The 12,819-nt window shown below is 40.9% G+C and overlaps 1 protein-coding gene across 1 annotated transcript; it reads right to left on the bottom strand.

Annotated features, from left to right (window-relative positions):
* Positions 1 to 5,116: 5,116 nt before the first annotated feature.
* lamtor5 (late endosomal/lysosomal adaptor, MAPK and MTOR activator 5) lies at positions 5,117 to 8,342 on the bottom strand. The gene is made up of 4 exons (XM_061694379.1): positions 8,227 to 8,342; positions 8,063 to 8,124; positions 6,512 to 6,629; positions 5,117 to 5,357 (listed from the first exon to the last, which is right to left on the bottom strand). Exons 1-4 carry the CDS (start codon positions 8,259 to 8,261, stop codon positions 5,297 to 5,299), a joined length of 276 nt encoding a protein of 91 aa, XP_061550363.1. The 5' UTR covers positions 8,262 to 8,342; the 3' UTR covers positions 5,117 to 5,296.
* Positions 8,343 to 12,819: the final 4,477 nt, after the last annotated feature.

The raw sequence follows: 12,819 nt of genomic DNA, 5'->3' as shown, positions 1-12,819 counted from the left end.
CTAGCCTACACTACTCTTTCCCATAACGTCATTGTGTGGCTCCTCAACTTTATTCCTCTATAGTTCTCACAGCTCTGCACATAACCCTTGTTCTTAAAAATGGGCACCAGCACACTTTTCCTCCATTCCTCAGGCATCTTCTCACACGCTAGAATTCTATTGAACAAGCTGGTCAAAAACTCCTGAGCCACCTCTCCTAGATGCTTCCATACCTCCACAGGAATGTCATCAGGAACAACTGCCTTTCCATTTTGCATCCTCTTTAATGCCTTTCTAACTTCCGCCTTACTAATCATTGCCACTTCCTGGTCCACCACACTTGCATCTTCTACTCTTCCTTCTCTTTCATTTTCCTCATTAATCAACTCCTCGAAGTATTCTTTGCCATCAATCCAGCACACTACTGGCACCAGTCAACATATTTCCATCTTTATCCTTAATCACTCAAACCTGCTGCACATCCTTCCCATCTCTATCCCTCTGTCTGGCCAACCTGTATAGATGCTTTTGTCCTTCTTTAGTGTCCAACCTGGCATACATGTCATCATATGCCTCTTGTTGGGCCTTTGCCACCTCTACCTTTACCCATCTCGCATCTCAATGTATTCCTTTCGCCTCTCCTCGGTCCTCTCAGTGTCCCACTTCTTCTGAGCTAACCTTTTTCCTTGCATGATTTCCTGTACTGTGAGGTTCCACCACCAAGTCTCCTTCTCTCCTTTCCTGCCAGAAGATACACTAAGTACTCTCCTGCCTGCCTCTCTGACCTCCTTGGCTGCAGTGGTCCAGTCTTCTGGAAGCTCCTCCTGTCCACCGCGATCTTGTCTCACCTCTTCCCGAAAAACTGCACAACACTTGTCCTGTCTCAGCTTCCACCACATGGTTCTCTGCTATGCATTTGTCTTCCTAATCTTCCTCCCCACCACCAGAGTCATCTTACACACCACCATCCTATGCTGTCTAGCCATACTCTCCCCTACCACTACCTTACAGTCAGTAACTTCCTTCAGAGTACATCGTCTGCACAAGATGTAATCCACCTACGTGCTTCTACCTCCGCTCTTGTCGGTCACCCTATGTTGCTGCCTCTTCTGGAAGAAAGTGTTCACTACAGCCATTTGCATCCTTTTTGCAAAGTCTACCACCATCTGTCCCTCCAAGTTCCTTTCCTGGATGCCGAACTTACCCATCACTTCTTCATCACCCCTATTTCCTTCACCAACATGTCCATTACAATCTGCACCAATCACGACTCTTTCTCTGTCTGGGATGCTCAGAACTACTTCGTCTAAATCCTTCCAGAATTTCTCTTTCACCTCTAGGTCACATCCTACCTGTGGGGCAAAGTTTCAGCCCCAAAGTTTCAGCCTCATCACTCGATCTGATAGTCTTTTCACCTCCAAGACATTCTTAGCCAAATCTTCTTTTAAAATAACCCCGACTCCATTTCTCTTCCCATCTACACCATGGTAAAATAATTTAAAGCCTGCCCCTAAACTTCTAGCCTTACTGCCTTTCCACCTGCTCTCCTGGACACACAATATATCAACCTTTCTCCTAATCATCATGTCAACAACTTCCGAGATTTTCCTGTCATAGTCCCAACATTCAAAGTCCCCACATTCAGTTCTAGGCTCTGTGCTTTCCTCTTCTCTTTCTGCCGAAGAACCCGCTTTCCACCTCTTCTTCGACTTCGACCCACAGTAGCTGAATTTCCACCAGTGCCCTGCAGATTGACGGCGCCGGTGGCGGACGTTGTTAACACGGGCCACGACCGATCCGGTATGGAATTCTTTGGATGAACGCTCGTATTTGTTTGGCAAAGTTTTAAGCCGGATGCCCTTCCTGACGCAACCCTCTGCATTGATCCGGGCTTGGGACCGGCCTACAGTTTCCACTGGCTTGTGCCCCCCGTAGGGCTGCATTTCTATGAATTTATCAAAGTAATATAACTAATTACATTTGGATTACCTTTCTTAATTTTGAATGAATGCATCAACAGGACCCTTGGAGGTTTCCTCAAAAAAGGAAGAGCATTAAACCCATAGATCATTATTTTGGAATGAACCACATATTTGCTCTTTACACAAACAATAAACTCATAAAAAAATAAGAGGAAATGTACATGCATAATTTAAAAATTTGATTTTTGCATTATGTGTAAAATATGTGGAAAACATGATACCATGACCTCCTGACAAATGTGCACAATTTAGACACTAACGCTTCACAAGACAACCCAGATAAGTGAATATTCCATAAAAAGTCCAAAGTTGCAAAAATGAAACTTCAGAAGTGTTCAAAAGTAATTATTTTTATGTCTGCATGTGTAACTATAAGTCTAACCTTTTCAAAATATCAGACAAACTAATAGATTGCACCACAAAGTGGCCCTTTGAGGTCATTTTTGGAAAAAAAATTTATATTTGAGGAAGAATGGCACATAACCAGACCCAATCACAAGCGTCGACTTTAAAAGGAGGAAGCAATAGGAAAGATTTTTTTTAGCTTTTGCAGCTAGAAGCAACTGTAATTTAATTAAACAATTTCTCCCAATGTAATGGATTATAATTACATAAATTCTGTAATTAAATCTAGTTACATGTAAATAGTTACTCCCCAACACTGACCCCTACGCACTCACTAAGAGGTGAAATGAACTTTCCAGGGTCCAAATTCCCTATAGATGTCGTACGCTTTTATGCTCCTACAAAATGTTCAGGTATCTTCTGTCCAGTCAATCAAAATAATCATACCAAGTGAAATTGTCTTGTTACTCTGCTTAATTGTGAATATCATCAATAACATGATTATTACTATTCAGCTTCATCCGACAAAAACATCACTATTGATAGCAGTCATTTACAAATATTAATACAAAATTAATTTGTGTGGGGTCTGTCCACGTGTGCTTACACCTTGCGACCACCAACAGGCCGCTGGCAGAATAGCAGGTGGCCAACATAAGGACTGTAAAAGTTTGGTCTTAAGACAGAGAGGCGGCGCTGCGGGAGTTGATTTGAAAGACTTGTACAGTGGTGCCTTGAGATAAGAGTTGAATTCATTCCGTGACCACACTGAAAGCATTCATATCAAAAATCATCGTAACCTACTGAAATGAAATCCAATTAATCGAGCATCCCTTAAAAAAAAATATAATAATTTCAGAATGTTTTTTTAATTTAAAAAAACACTAGAAAGCTATTATAGTGTACTTCATAACGACATACATTTATGACATAAATCAAATGCAAGGAATGTAACCATTTATCCATCCATCCATTTTCTGAGCCGCTTCTCCTCACTAGGGTGGCGGGCATGCTGGAGCCTATCCCAGCTGTCATCGGGCAGGAGGCGGGGTTCACCCTGAACTGGTTGCCAGCCAATCACAGGGCACATAGAAACAAACAACCATTCGCCCTCACAGTCATGCCTACGGGAAATTTAGTCTCCAATTAATGCATGTTTTTGGGATGTGGGAGGAAACCGGAGTGCCCAGAGAAACCCATTTATGTCAAAGAAAAATTGATTCAATTCAATGGACTTTGTGCTGCTCCTTCTGGTGTGTGCGCCCTGAAAAATACAGACAAATGGATATACGTGCATGGAACCTGTTGCAAATTGCTCGTCTGTAACCTGTAGTAATATTAGTCATTCATTGTAGAGGATAAATAATACATGTCTGTGAGATTTGTAATGTCTCTCTACATGTGTTGCTCCACCGTTTGTGTTTAAATAGAGCTTGCTTAAAGGGTAACAACACTGCAACACCAATCCTATACATGTGCCCCTCTACAGCATTTTCCATTGTTTGTTAGCATTAAGCAAAAACTAATTTCATAAGACAAAGCTGTGGTTGTTTTAAATACACACAAATCGAGTCACTCATATTGTATAATAAGAGGGATTACAATACCTATAACATAATTTTTTTATGTATTGCCTGAATTCATTTTTTGTTTTTTAGCTCTAACTTCAGGCTCGACCAGGGGTGCCCAAAATACCGGGCAGTGGACCATTTGCAGCCTGCTGTCTGTTTTTGATTGGCCCGGTGCATCAAAAGATTATGAGGGGCGTGGGGGGGAGCTCAGATAGTACACGATAATTATTAAATTAAAAATAAAATGTAGAAGTACAATGTTACAAGACATGACACTTTAATTTGAATTTTCTCTAAAAAATCTTTCACACGATTTGAAAATTACAAGATATCACACTATTCTTTGTTGGAAAAAATAGACTATATTTTTTTCTCATAGTTTGTTTAAACACCAAGCTCAGGCTTTTTTCTCTCTTTAAATAACTTTAATGGTTCAACTTGCCCTGCAGCCGACTGATTTGGTTTTAGTATGTTTCACAAAGCCCCCTTCTTCCTTCGATTTTTTTTTTTTACGTGGCCCTCAGGGTAAAAAAAAACAAAAAAAGTATTAAAATGTCTACATTTATTGTTCTTTTTAAAAAATAATTGTAAAAAATTCAACATTGCATTTTAACCATGCTAAGCAGAAAAAGGCAGATGCACTTACAGTGGTACTGTACAGTATCTCTTAAAAGCCCTGTAATGCTGTGGGTCAAATTGATCTATTTTAAAGCAAAGCAGTTGTAGTAAATACCAACAAAGTCGATTATTTTTTTTTGCATAAAATTTCTTAATGTAAACTTATGCTAATAATAATAACAATAATAATACATTTTATTCCTACTGCGCTCTTCAAAATGCTCAAAAACACAACACAAAAGAAATGAAACAAAATCATGAATTTGGATAATATAAAATGTCTGCTTTTGCACATTAAAAGTTTTTTAAAAACTTTTTACGAAAAAGTGATTTCTCCTTATTGATTGACGATCTGTGAGCAGTTACGATTGATGTATTCTGACATTTTAAAAAGTGGTCCATTGACTTTCGAGAGCCCTAAATTGTAGGTTTTTCAAATTATGAGCAATTGTTTGGTCGCTCTTTTGCTGCTTACTCATAAGTCAAGGTCCAACTGTGAAATAATTCAAAGCATTAGAATTATTGCTATTGCTGCTAAAAGTAGGGTGAAACGACACCCAGGTTATAAACAACTCCCAGTGTCCAAATCCTGCTTGTTGCATGATGAACACGTCAAGTCACTCAAAAGATGATCAAGTTTATTATTGTAAAAGAGGATGCAACTTGTGGAATAGATGCAGCTTCTGTACATAACATAATTAAAACACTTACAGGCTGACACACCCAGGGGGGCTGGGGTGGTCCTTTGGGACAGAAAAACATTGCATCAATATTTTCTGTACATGATCTTTTAAGGTGCTTTCAGGAGGAAATCTTGTGAACGGCTACCGTGACACTCCCATGACTCCTCACCAAAATGTTGCTGAAAAACATACAGGGGGGGGGTAAAAAAAGCAGAATGTACACTCATTTGTCTGCAAATCCAATTTCTAATGTTACAATTGGTTACAACAATATTTAATATACTTTTTAGGAAGAAAACATCTGTCTTGTTTTCTGATGTACACTACTCAGTAGTAATACTGTAGTTTATGATGGTGCTACTTGGAGAGGTGTTTTTTTTTTGGGTGGCACTTGGTGTAAAAATTACACCGTTTAATGTGGGCGGAGCCTGATGTCAAAGTTTGATATTATACAGCAGATTGTACAACATTTAATTTAACATCTACATATAGATGTACATGTACTAGAACATCAGATAAGCCAGTATATGGAAAGGATATGAATCAATGCGGACATTAAACATTCAGTCTAAATGTAAAAATAATTAAAATATCAAGTGTATTGTGTGATTTCCAGCTTAACCAGAATTCTGCTATTGAGGTAACAACAACAATTCTTATTATTATGTAAAACATAGTAATAAATATTGACTTTTTTTTTAAGAGCAAATGTCACTGGGAGTTGAGGGAGCTGGCCACTCGGTGGCAGCATGGCCACACAAACCAGATTCAACTCATACTTTAGATTCAACTCTTTTCCCATACATTTTTATTCATCTAAGAGCGCACAAGCCACTAAAAATTGAAGACTTCGACTATTGTAATTAAATTTCATATGATTGTGTTTTTACTAAAATGTTAGAAGAGTGGAACAAATAAGCATGATGATATCCATCCATTTTCTGTCATTTGTCCTCATTCTCGTTGCGGGAGCGTTAGAGCCTATCCCAGCTGAATTTAGGACATAAACACTCATTGTGTCATGTCAGGGTACCGGTAATGCAGTAAACACTATGCAGAGATGCTGATACAATTGCATGTCATAATGACAGACAAGCATTCACACCTGTGAACACATTTCTTTTGGAATGTCGGAGAAACATGCAAACTCCATGTTGATTAGAGCCCAGATTTCAAGCCCTGAACCTCACAACTGTGAGGCAGATGAGCGAACCACCCCCCCCCCCCACCCCCCCGCTGCGCCGCCCCCTAAGGACAAACCCAGGCCAACAAAGACGCCGCCAAAATAAGCAAAATAGTTAAGTATTAAAAGCAAGTTAGTGCGTGTGCTCACCCGGAGTCGGACTCCAGGCACACAGTGGGCGTGTCCGTCGGGTCTCTGGTGAGCGCGGCGGCCTGCTTGGCCAAAACGGACACCACGCCTCCGTGCTCGTCCGACAGCGAGCCGCGGCCTGTTTGGAGGTCACACAAGATAACAAATAGCAGTAAAAGACATTAAAACGCTTCCTTCATATTAAAGGGGACATTTGATGTAAAACGGGGTTTTCAACATGAAGATCACAGCACATTTTAGGCCCAATTGATGCTGAAATTCCGGTAAGGGTTCACTTACAATTGTAAATCAAATACACACATTAGGAGGGGCCATCAGGGGCATCATGCAGAACTGCATTATACACACAGCTGAAACACTCTCACACGTACTACTCACATTCCCAACTGAGATGCTCTCACACACTATAGATTTTTACTTTACTCAACACGACATTTTTTTGCCCCACACAAATACACTACTGAAACACTTAAAACACATGGCTAAAGCACTCTAACACACATTGTTGAACACTCTCCAACACTACTGATTTTTTTTTCTGCTCACTCACACATAACTGTCACATACAGTGTTTTACCCCCACTCATATACAACTAAAATGCTCCCGCACACACTAAAGATGTATTTTTTTTGCTCATACACAATTGAAATTTGTTAGCTCCCATACACTACTGAAACTGTCAAACACACTACTAGAGAGCTCTACCACTGTGAAATGTTTTCACTCATTACTAAAACACACACACCACTGAATTTATTTCACTCTCATACACACACTCCTGATAAAAAATTTTTTACATGCACACTAGTGAAGTGCTTTCACACACGAAGGAACATTTCTTTTCACTTATATACACTACTGAAACACTTTCAGACACGCTACTGAAATGCTCTCACACACAAATTATTTTTTTCCCCCACTGAAACGCTCCCACACTACTAAAACGCTTTCAATAGTGATTTTTGTTGCTCTCATACAAAACTAAAATGCTCACACACACCTGAATTTTTTCCCCCTACTGACACAACTGAAACTCTTACATACTAGTGAAACTCTCTCACATACTGCACCAGTTCCCCCCTCTCATGCACACCACTGAAATGCTATCACACACTACTAATACTGTTCGCTCTCATACATAACTAAAACGCACACACACAAATGAAATACTCTTATACAGACACTACTAAAACTTTCACACCCAAATAGCAAAACGCCCCCAAGCACAACGCTACATACAAGTGCATTTCAGTAAATACTTTAGTAGTTCATTACTCAAAAAAAGGCAACATTTGAATTGCTATGGCACTTAGGAGTTCACATGGTATTAATACTTAATTGACGTTTGGATTGTGAGGCGTTTTGCTGGTGAGTATTATGAGGGGTCCTCCCTGGAAAACAAACAGTTTGAGAACTCCTGCCCTACTCCATAAGCTACTAAGCCACTAAGTGTTTGTGAAGAGCTGAAATCAATTTTGGAGCTGAGCTAACCATAGTTGACTTCCACGTTTCCAGGTTAAAGCAAGACATCAGATAGGAAGTTGACATACATGCTAGGTTGTGTCCTTGCTCGTCCGTACAAAGAACGCCGACCACTGCTGGATTCTTCATGCTGCCAAGGCGATGGCGTGAAATTTAAAAAAACAACCAAAAAAAACTACATTTTCTTGCGTAAATATTAAACATACAAAGTCATGTACTCGTAACGACTTACGTGTCGTCGAGGTGTTGCTCCAGTGTCGACTCCATACGTAAGGAAGCTATCAAGCGAAATATTGAAGAAAATGTGACCACTTGACGATTTGGTGTTTTGATTCGTTTCCGGTTTGGAGTCAGTTGACACTTTACGTCACGTCACGTGAATAGAAGCAACGAGTCGCCGCGAGGGCCGAAAACAAAGCATGAACCGCGTTTTAACAAACAACCTCCACAACTACACGCACACACACGCGCGCGCGTGTGTAACGTGTATAGATAAAATGGTTCATATTAAATACGAAAGAAAGAAAGAAAGACACAAAGAAAGAAAGAAAGAAAGAAAGAAAGAAAGAAAGAAAGAAAGAAAAAGAAAAATTAGTTTTCACTGCAACAATCCATCCACCATTCATTTACTTTCACTTATTCGGGTTCGGGTCAGCCCAATTTGCCACTCCCGAGCCACTTCATCCAGTTTTTCCGGGGGGATCCCAAAGCGCTCCTAGGCCAGTCGGGAGCCGTAGTCTCCAGCATGTCCCGGGTCGTCCCCGGGGCCTCCTCCCGGTGGGATGTACCCGGAACACCTCACCAGGGTGGCATCCAGGGGGCATGCTAATCAGATGCCCGAGCCACCTCACCTGGCTCCTTTCAATGTGGAGGAGAAGCGGAGAAGTTATACATATACATATATATATATATATATATATATATATATATATATATATATATGTATGTATATATATATATATATATATATATATATATGTGTGTGTGTGTATATATATATATATATATATATATATATATATATATATATATATATATATATATATATACATTTTTTATTATTTATATTATTATTTATTATATGGTTAATTGACAACTCTAAATTGCCCGTAGGTGTGAATGTGAGTGCGAATGGTTGTTCGTTTGTATGTGCCCTGCGATTGGCTGGCAACCAGTTCAGGGTGTACCCCGCCTCCTTCCCGATGATGGCTGGGATAGGCTCCAGCGCGCCCGCGACCCTAGTGAGGAGAAGGGGCTCAGAAAATGGATGGATGGATGGAAATAAAAATGTTTTCTGATATATTTGATTTTCAGCCAGATTTTGTCCATTTCACGTTTCGGTTGAAAACGACACGTCAGCCTGCGACGTAGCAACCAGAAGACCGGGACATTCCTTATACTATTACGTGTTCTGCTGTGAAATGTTTCACCTGTATTGAAAGTTTGATGTCTTTTTTAGACAATAACCAGTGAAAGTAGTGAGGTTATATACATTTGAGGAGGCTTGACTTGTTCAAATCAACTGCTGTAATGCTTCCTTGCAGAAGGAAAGCAGCCACATGAGATTAATGCTGGAGATTTATTTCCACCTAATACACGAAATTTGTCAGTTCATTTTATTGATTGCCTCGGTCATGGCTCTAAGACCGTTGAAAAAGAGACCGGGAAGATGACGTAAGACTGGCATTTGCTTTTGTGAAGTTAAAGGCTTTTTGTACGGTGGTGGCGTCATGTGACTGCGGCAGAATTTGATGGGCACGGGTGCCTGGCGCCGTGTTCGTACCATTTTAATTAATGACGGCGTAATAATTTGTCTTTTTTTACCATATTCAATTAGCGATTGAACAATTTTTGGGTGCTAGCTGTTTTGTTGATGTGAGTGTGCAATACGATTTTATATATATATATATATATATATATATATATATATATATATATATATATATAATAAATATAAGGTAATAATATATATCATAAATCCCACACGTGTAATTTTTTTTTCAACTTGAAACTGCATTCCGTTTGTCTCAAAAATAAATGCACGTGCCCGCTGATCCACAAACGCACCTTCAACAATTCACAGGCAAAATTTAATATTTACCAATGATGAGTCATGATAAATGCACACACAGCATAAAAAAAACACGTGTAAATTGTTGATATATTTGTGGATTTCAAAAACGTGTAAATAATTTGTTGATTTTGAAAAACACAGGTGAATCGTGGATATATTTGTGGATTTGAAAAACATCTGCAAATAATTTTGAGACATGTCTCTCCCCATATTCGGGAGCCCGTGATTCCTCATCCCAACCGTTATGCTGGCGAACTCAGCACTTGTGAACAGTTTATACATCAGTGCTCTTTAGTCCTTGTCCAGCAACCTCACAGTTATTCCACTGACAGAGCCGGTGGCTTTTATGAGTTTACTCTTGGGCAAAGTGGTCGCTTGGGCAATGGCGTTGAGTAACAATAGTCCAGAGGTTGGCAACTCGCTCTCTACCTTCATCTCAGAGATGAAGAGGGTTTTTGATCACCTTATACGAGGGAAAGAAGCAGGAAGCCAACTTTTGGACTCCATACAGACTCATCAGTCGGTAGCCGATTTTTCTATTGCCTTTCGTATTTTGGTGGCCTAAAGTGGATTTGGTGATCGAGCCTTGTGCAGCATTTTTTGGCGAGGACTCAGTCCACAGGTGAAGGCTGAATGTGCGGCATGGGACGAGACCTCCAGTCTGGAGGAATTGATCGGACTCGTCATTCAACTGGACAATTGACTATGGGAATGGGAGAGAGACAGGATGGAGGAATTGTGTCTGCCACCTGCTTCTTCAAGGAGTTTGACACCTCCCCGGGTCAACACCATCGTTCGCTGTCCAGTCAACCCTTTATCAGCGATGACGACCACTCCAGTGGCGGGGAAGCCGATGCAGCAATTGAGCCCAGCGAGGTGGGTTTGACGGGTGCGTCTCCAGATTTGTTTGTATTCCAGTCTTTTAAGGCACCAGGTGACCAGTTGTCCCACCAGACCTACAACGGGGTTCAAGCACCAACCCTGGTCAGCAGAAATCTAGGCGTCCCATGTTGCCTCTTCACTCGTCCGCCAGTCTGTCCAGCTCATTCAAGGAATCCTGTGAGTACTGTGATGTTCAAGGCCCACCCATAGAGACTTCTAGTGAGTCTGAAAGTAAGAAGAGACTGGAACTGCAAGTGGTCATCTCTGACGGGGGACTCGGAATTAAAACCATTGCAATAGTAGATTCAGAGGCTGATGACAATTTTCTGGACTCTGCAGTTGTCGAGTTCCTTGAATGTTCTGTATTTAAACTTGATCAACCTAAGAGGGTCGATGATCTAGATGGACAACTCCTGGGGATTGTTACTCATAGGACTTAGACGCTTTCTTTACAACTATCTGGCAACCATCGCGAGTCCATCTGTTTCTTTGTTATGTCCTCACAATCTGCCCCAGGAGTCTTGGGGTTAACTTGGTTAAAGCTACACAACCCGAACATCCATTGGTACAAACCTATCATCGAGAATTGGAGCACCTTCTGTCATTTGCATTGTCCACATCTATCTCTTCATCACCGCTCCGCAGTTAAAGAGGAAGTTGTACAGATAAACTTGACTAACATGCGTACCGAATATCTCAAGCTCGAGCTGGTCTTTAGGAAGGATAAGCCACAATCTCTTCCTCCGCACTGTCCTTGCGACTGTGCGATTGAACTCCTGCCTAATTCCACTCTACCCAGTTCTAGGCTTTATCAGGTCGCCAAATCTGAACAAGAGGCCCTTAGAGACTATATTGATTCTTGGTTTGCAGCAGGTCTTATTCGTCCATCTTCGTCTCCGGTCAGGTGCTGGTTTTTCTTGACGGATAAGACCCTGCATTGACTCCCGGGGCCTGAACGAAATAACCATTAGGAACAAGTAGCCAGTTCCTCTTCTGGATTCTGCTTTCAATTAACTTCAGACTGCAACAATTTTTACCAAACTCGATCTCTGCAATGCCTACCACTTAGAGAGGGAAATGAGTGGAAGACTGCTTTTAAGACCCCACTTGGGCATTTTAAATATTTGGTGATGTACTCAGGGACATGTAAAACAAGTTCTGCTTTGTGTAGCTTGATGATATTTTAATCATTTTCAGAGACCCTGTGGAACACACCCAACATGTTCGCATCATCCTACAATAGCTGTTAGATAACTGGTTGCATGTTAAGATGGAAACATTCGAATTTCATACTGCTTATTTACAATTATTAGGGTTCATTGTGGCGACAGGTCAACTTAGAGCTGATCCAGCCAAAATCCAGGCTGTAGTCAAGTGGCTGACTCCTACAACAAGGAAGCATTTGCAGAGGTTTCTGGGCTTCGCCAGCTTTTACAGGCGATTCATACAGAATTACAGTAGTGTGGTAGAACCTCTAACAAGGCTTACATCTGCAAAAGTACCATTCACTTGGACCCCAGAAGCCGAATCCACCTTTGTTGCTTTTAAGCAATTCACGAGTTTACCATAAGCATTCACTAGTTCGCCCATTTTGAAACACTCTAATTCAGAGTTTCCGTTTGTTGAAGAGGTCGATTCATCAGATACAGGAGTGGGGGGGGGGCATCTTGTTCCAGCGATCACCAGTCAACCAGAAGTTTTACCTCATCCCTGCACCTTCTTCCCGCGTCGCCTCAGCCCAGCGGAACGGAACTACGATGTTGGTAATAGGGAGCTGCTAGGCATCATTCTAGCACTGCATGAGTGGAGGCACTGGTTGGTTTGTAGTGTATTTAATTAAATATAGGTTGAACATGATTTGCAAATCAT

This window comes from Phycodurus eques, chromosome 1 (assembly GCF_024500275.1).
Source record: "Phycodurus eques isolate BA_2022a chromosome 1, UOR_Pequ_1.1, whole genome shotgun sequence".
Taxonomy (NCBI): domain Eukaryota; kingdom Metazoa; phylum Chordata; class Actinopteri; order Syngnathiformes; family Syngnathidae; genus Phycodurus; species Phycodurus eques.
This window is presented reverse-complemented; position numbering and strand designations above follow the sequence as displayed.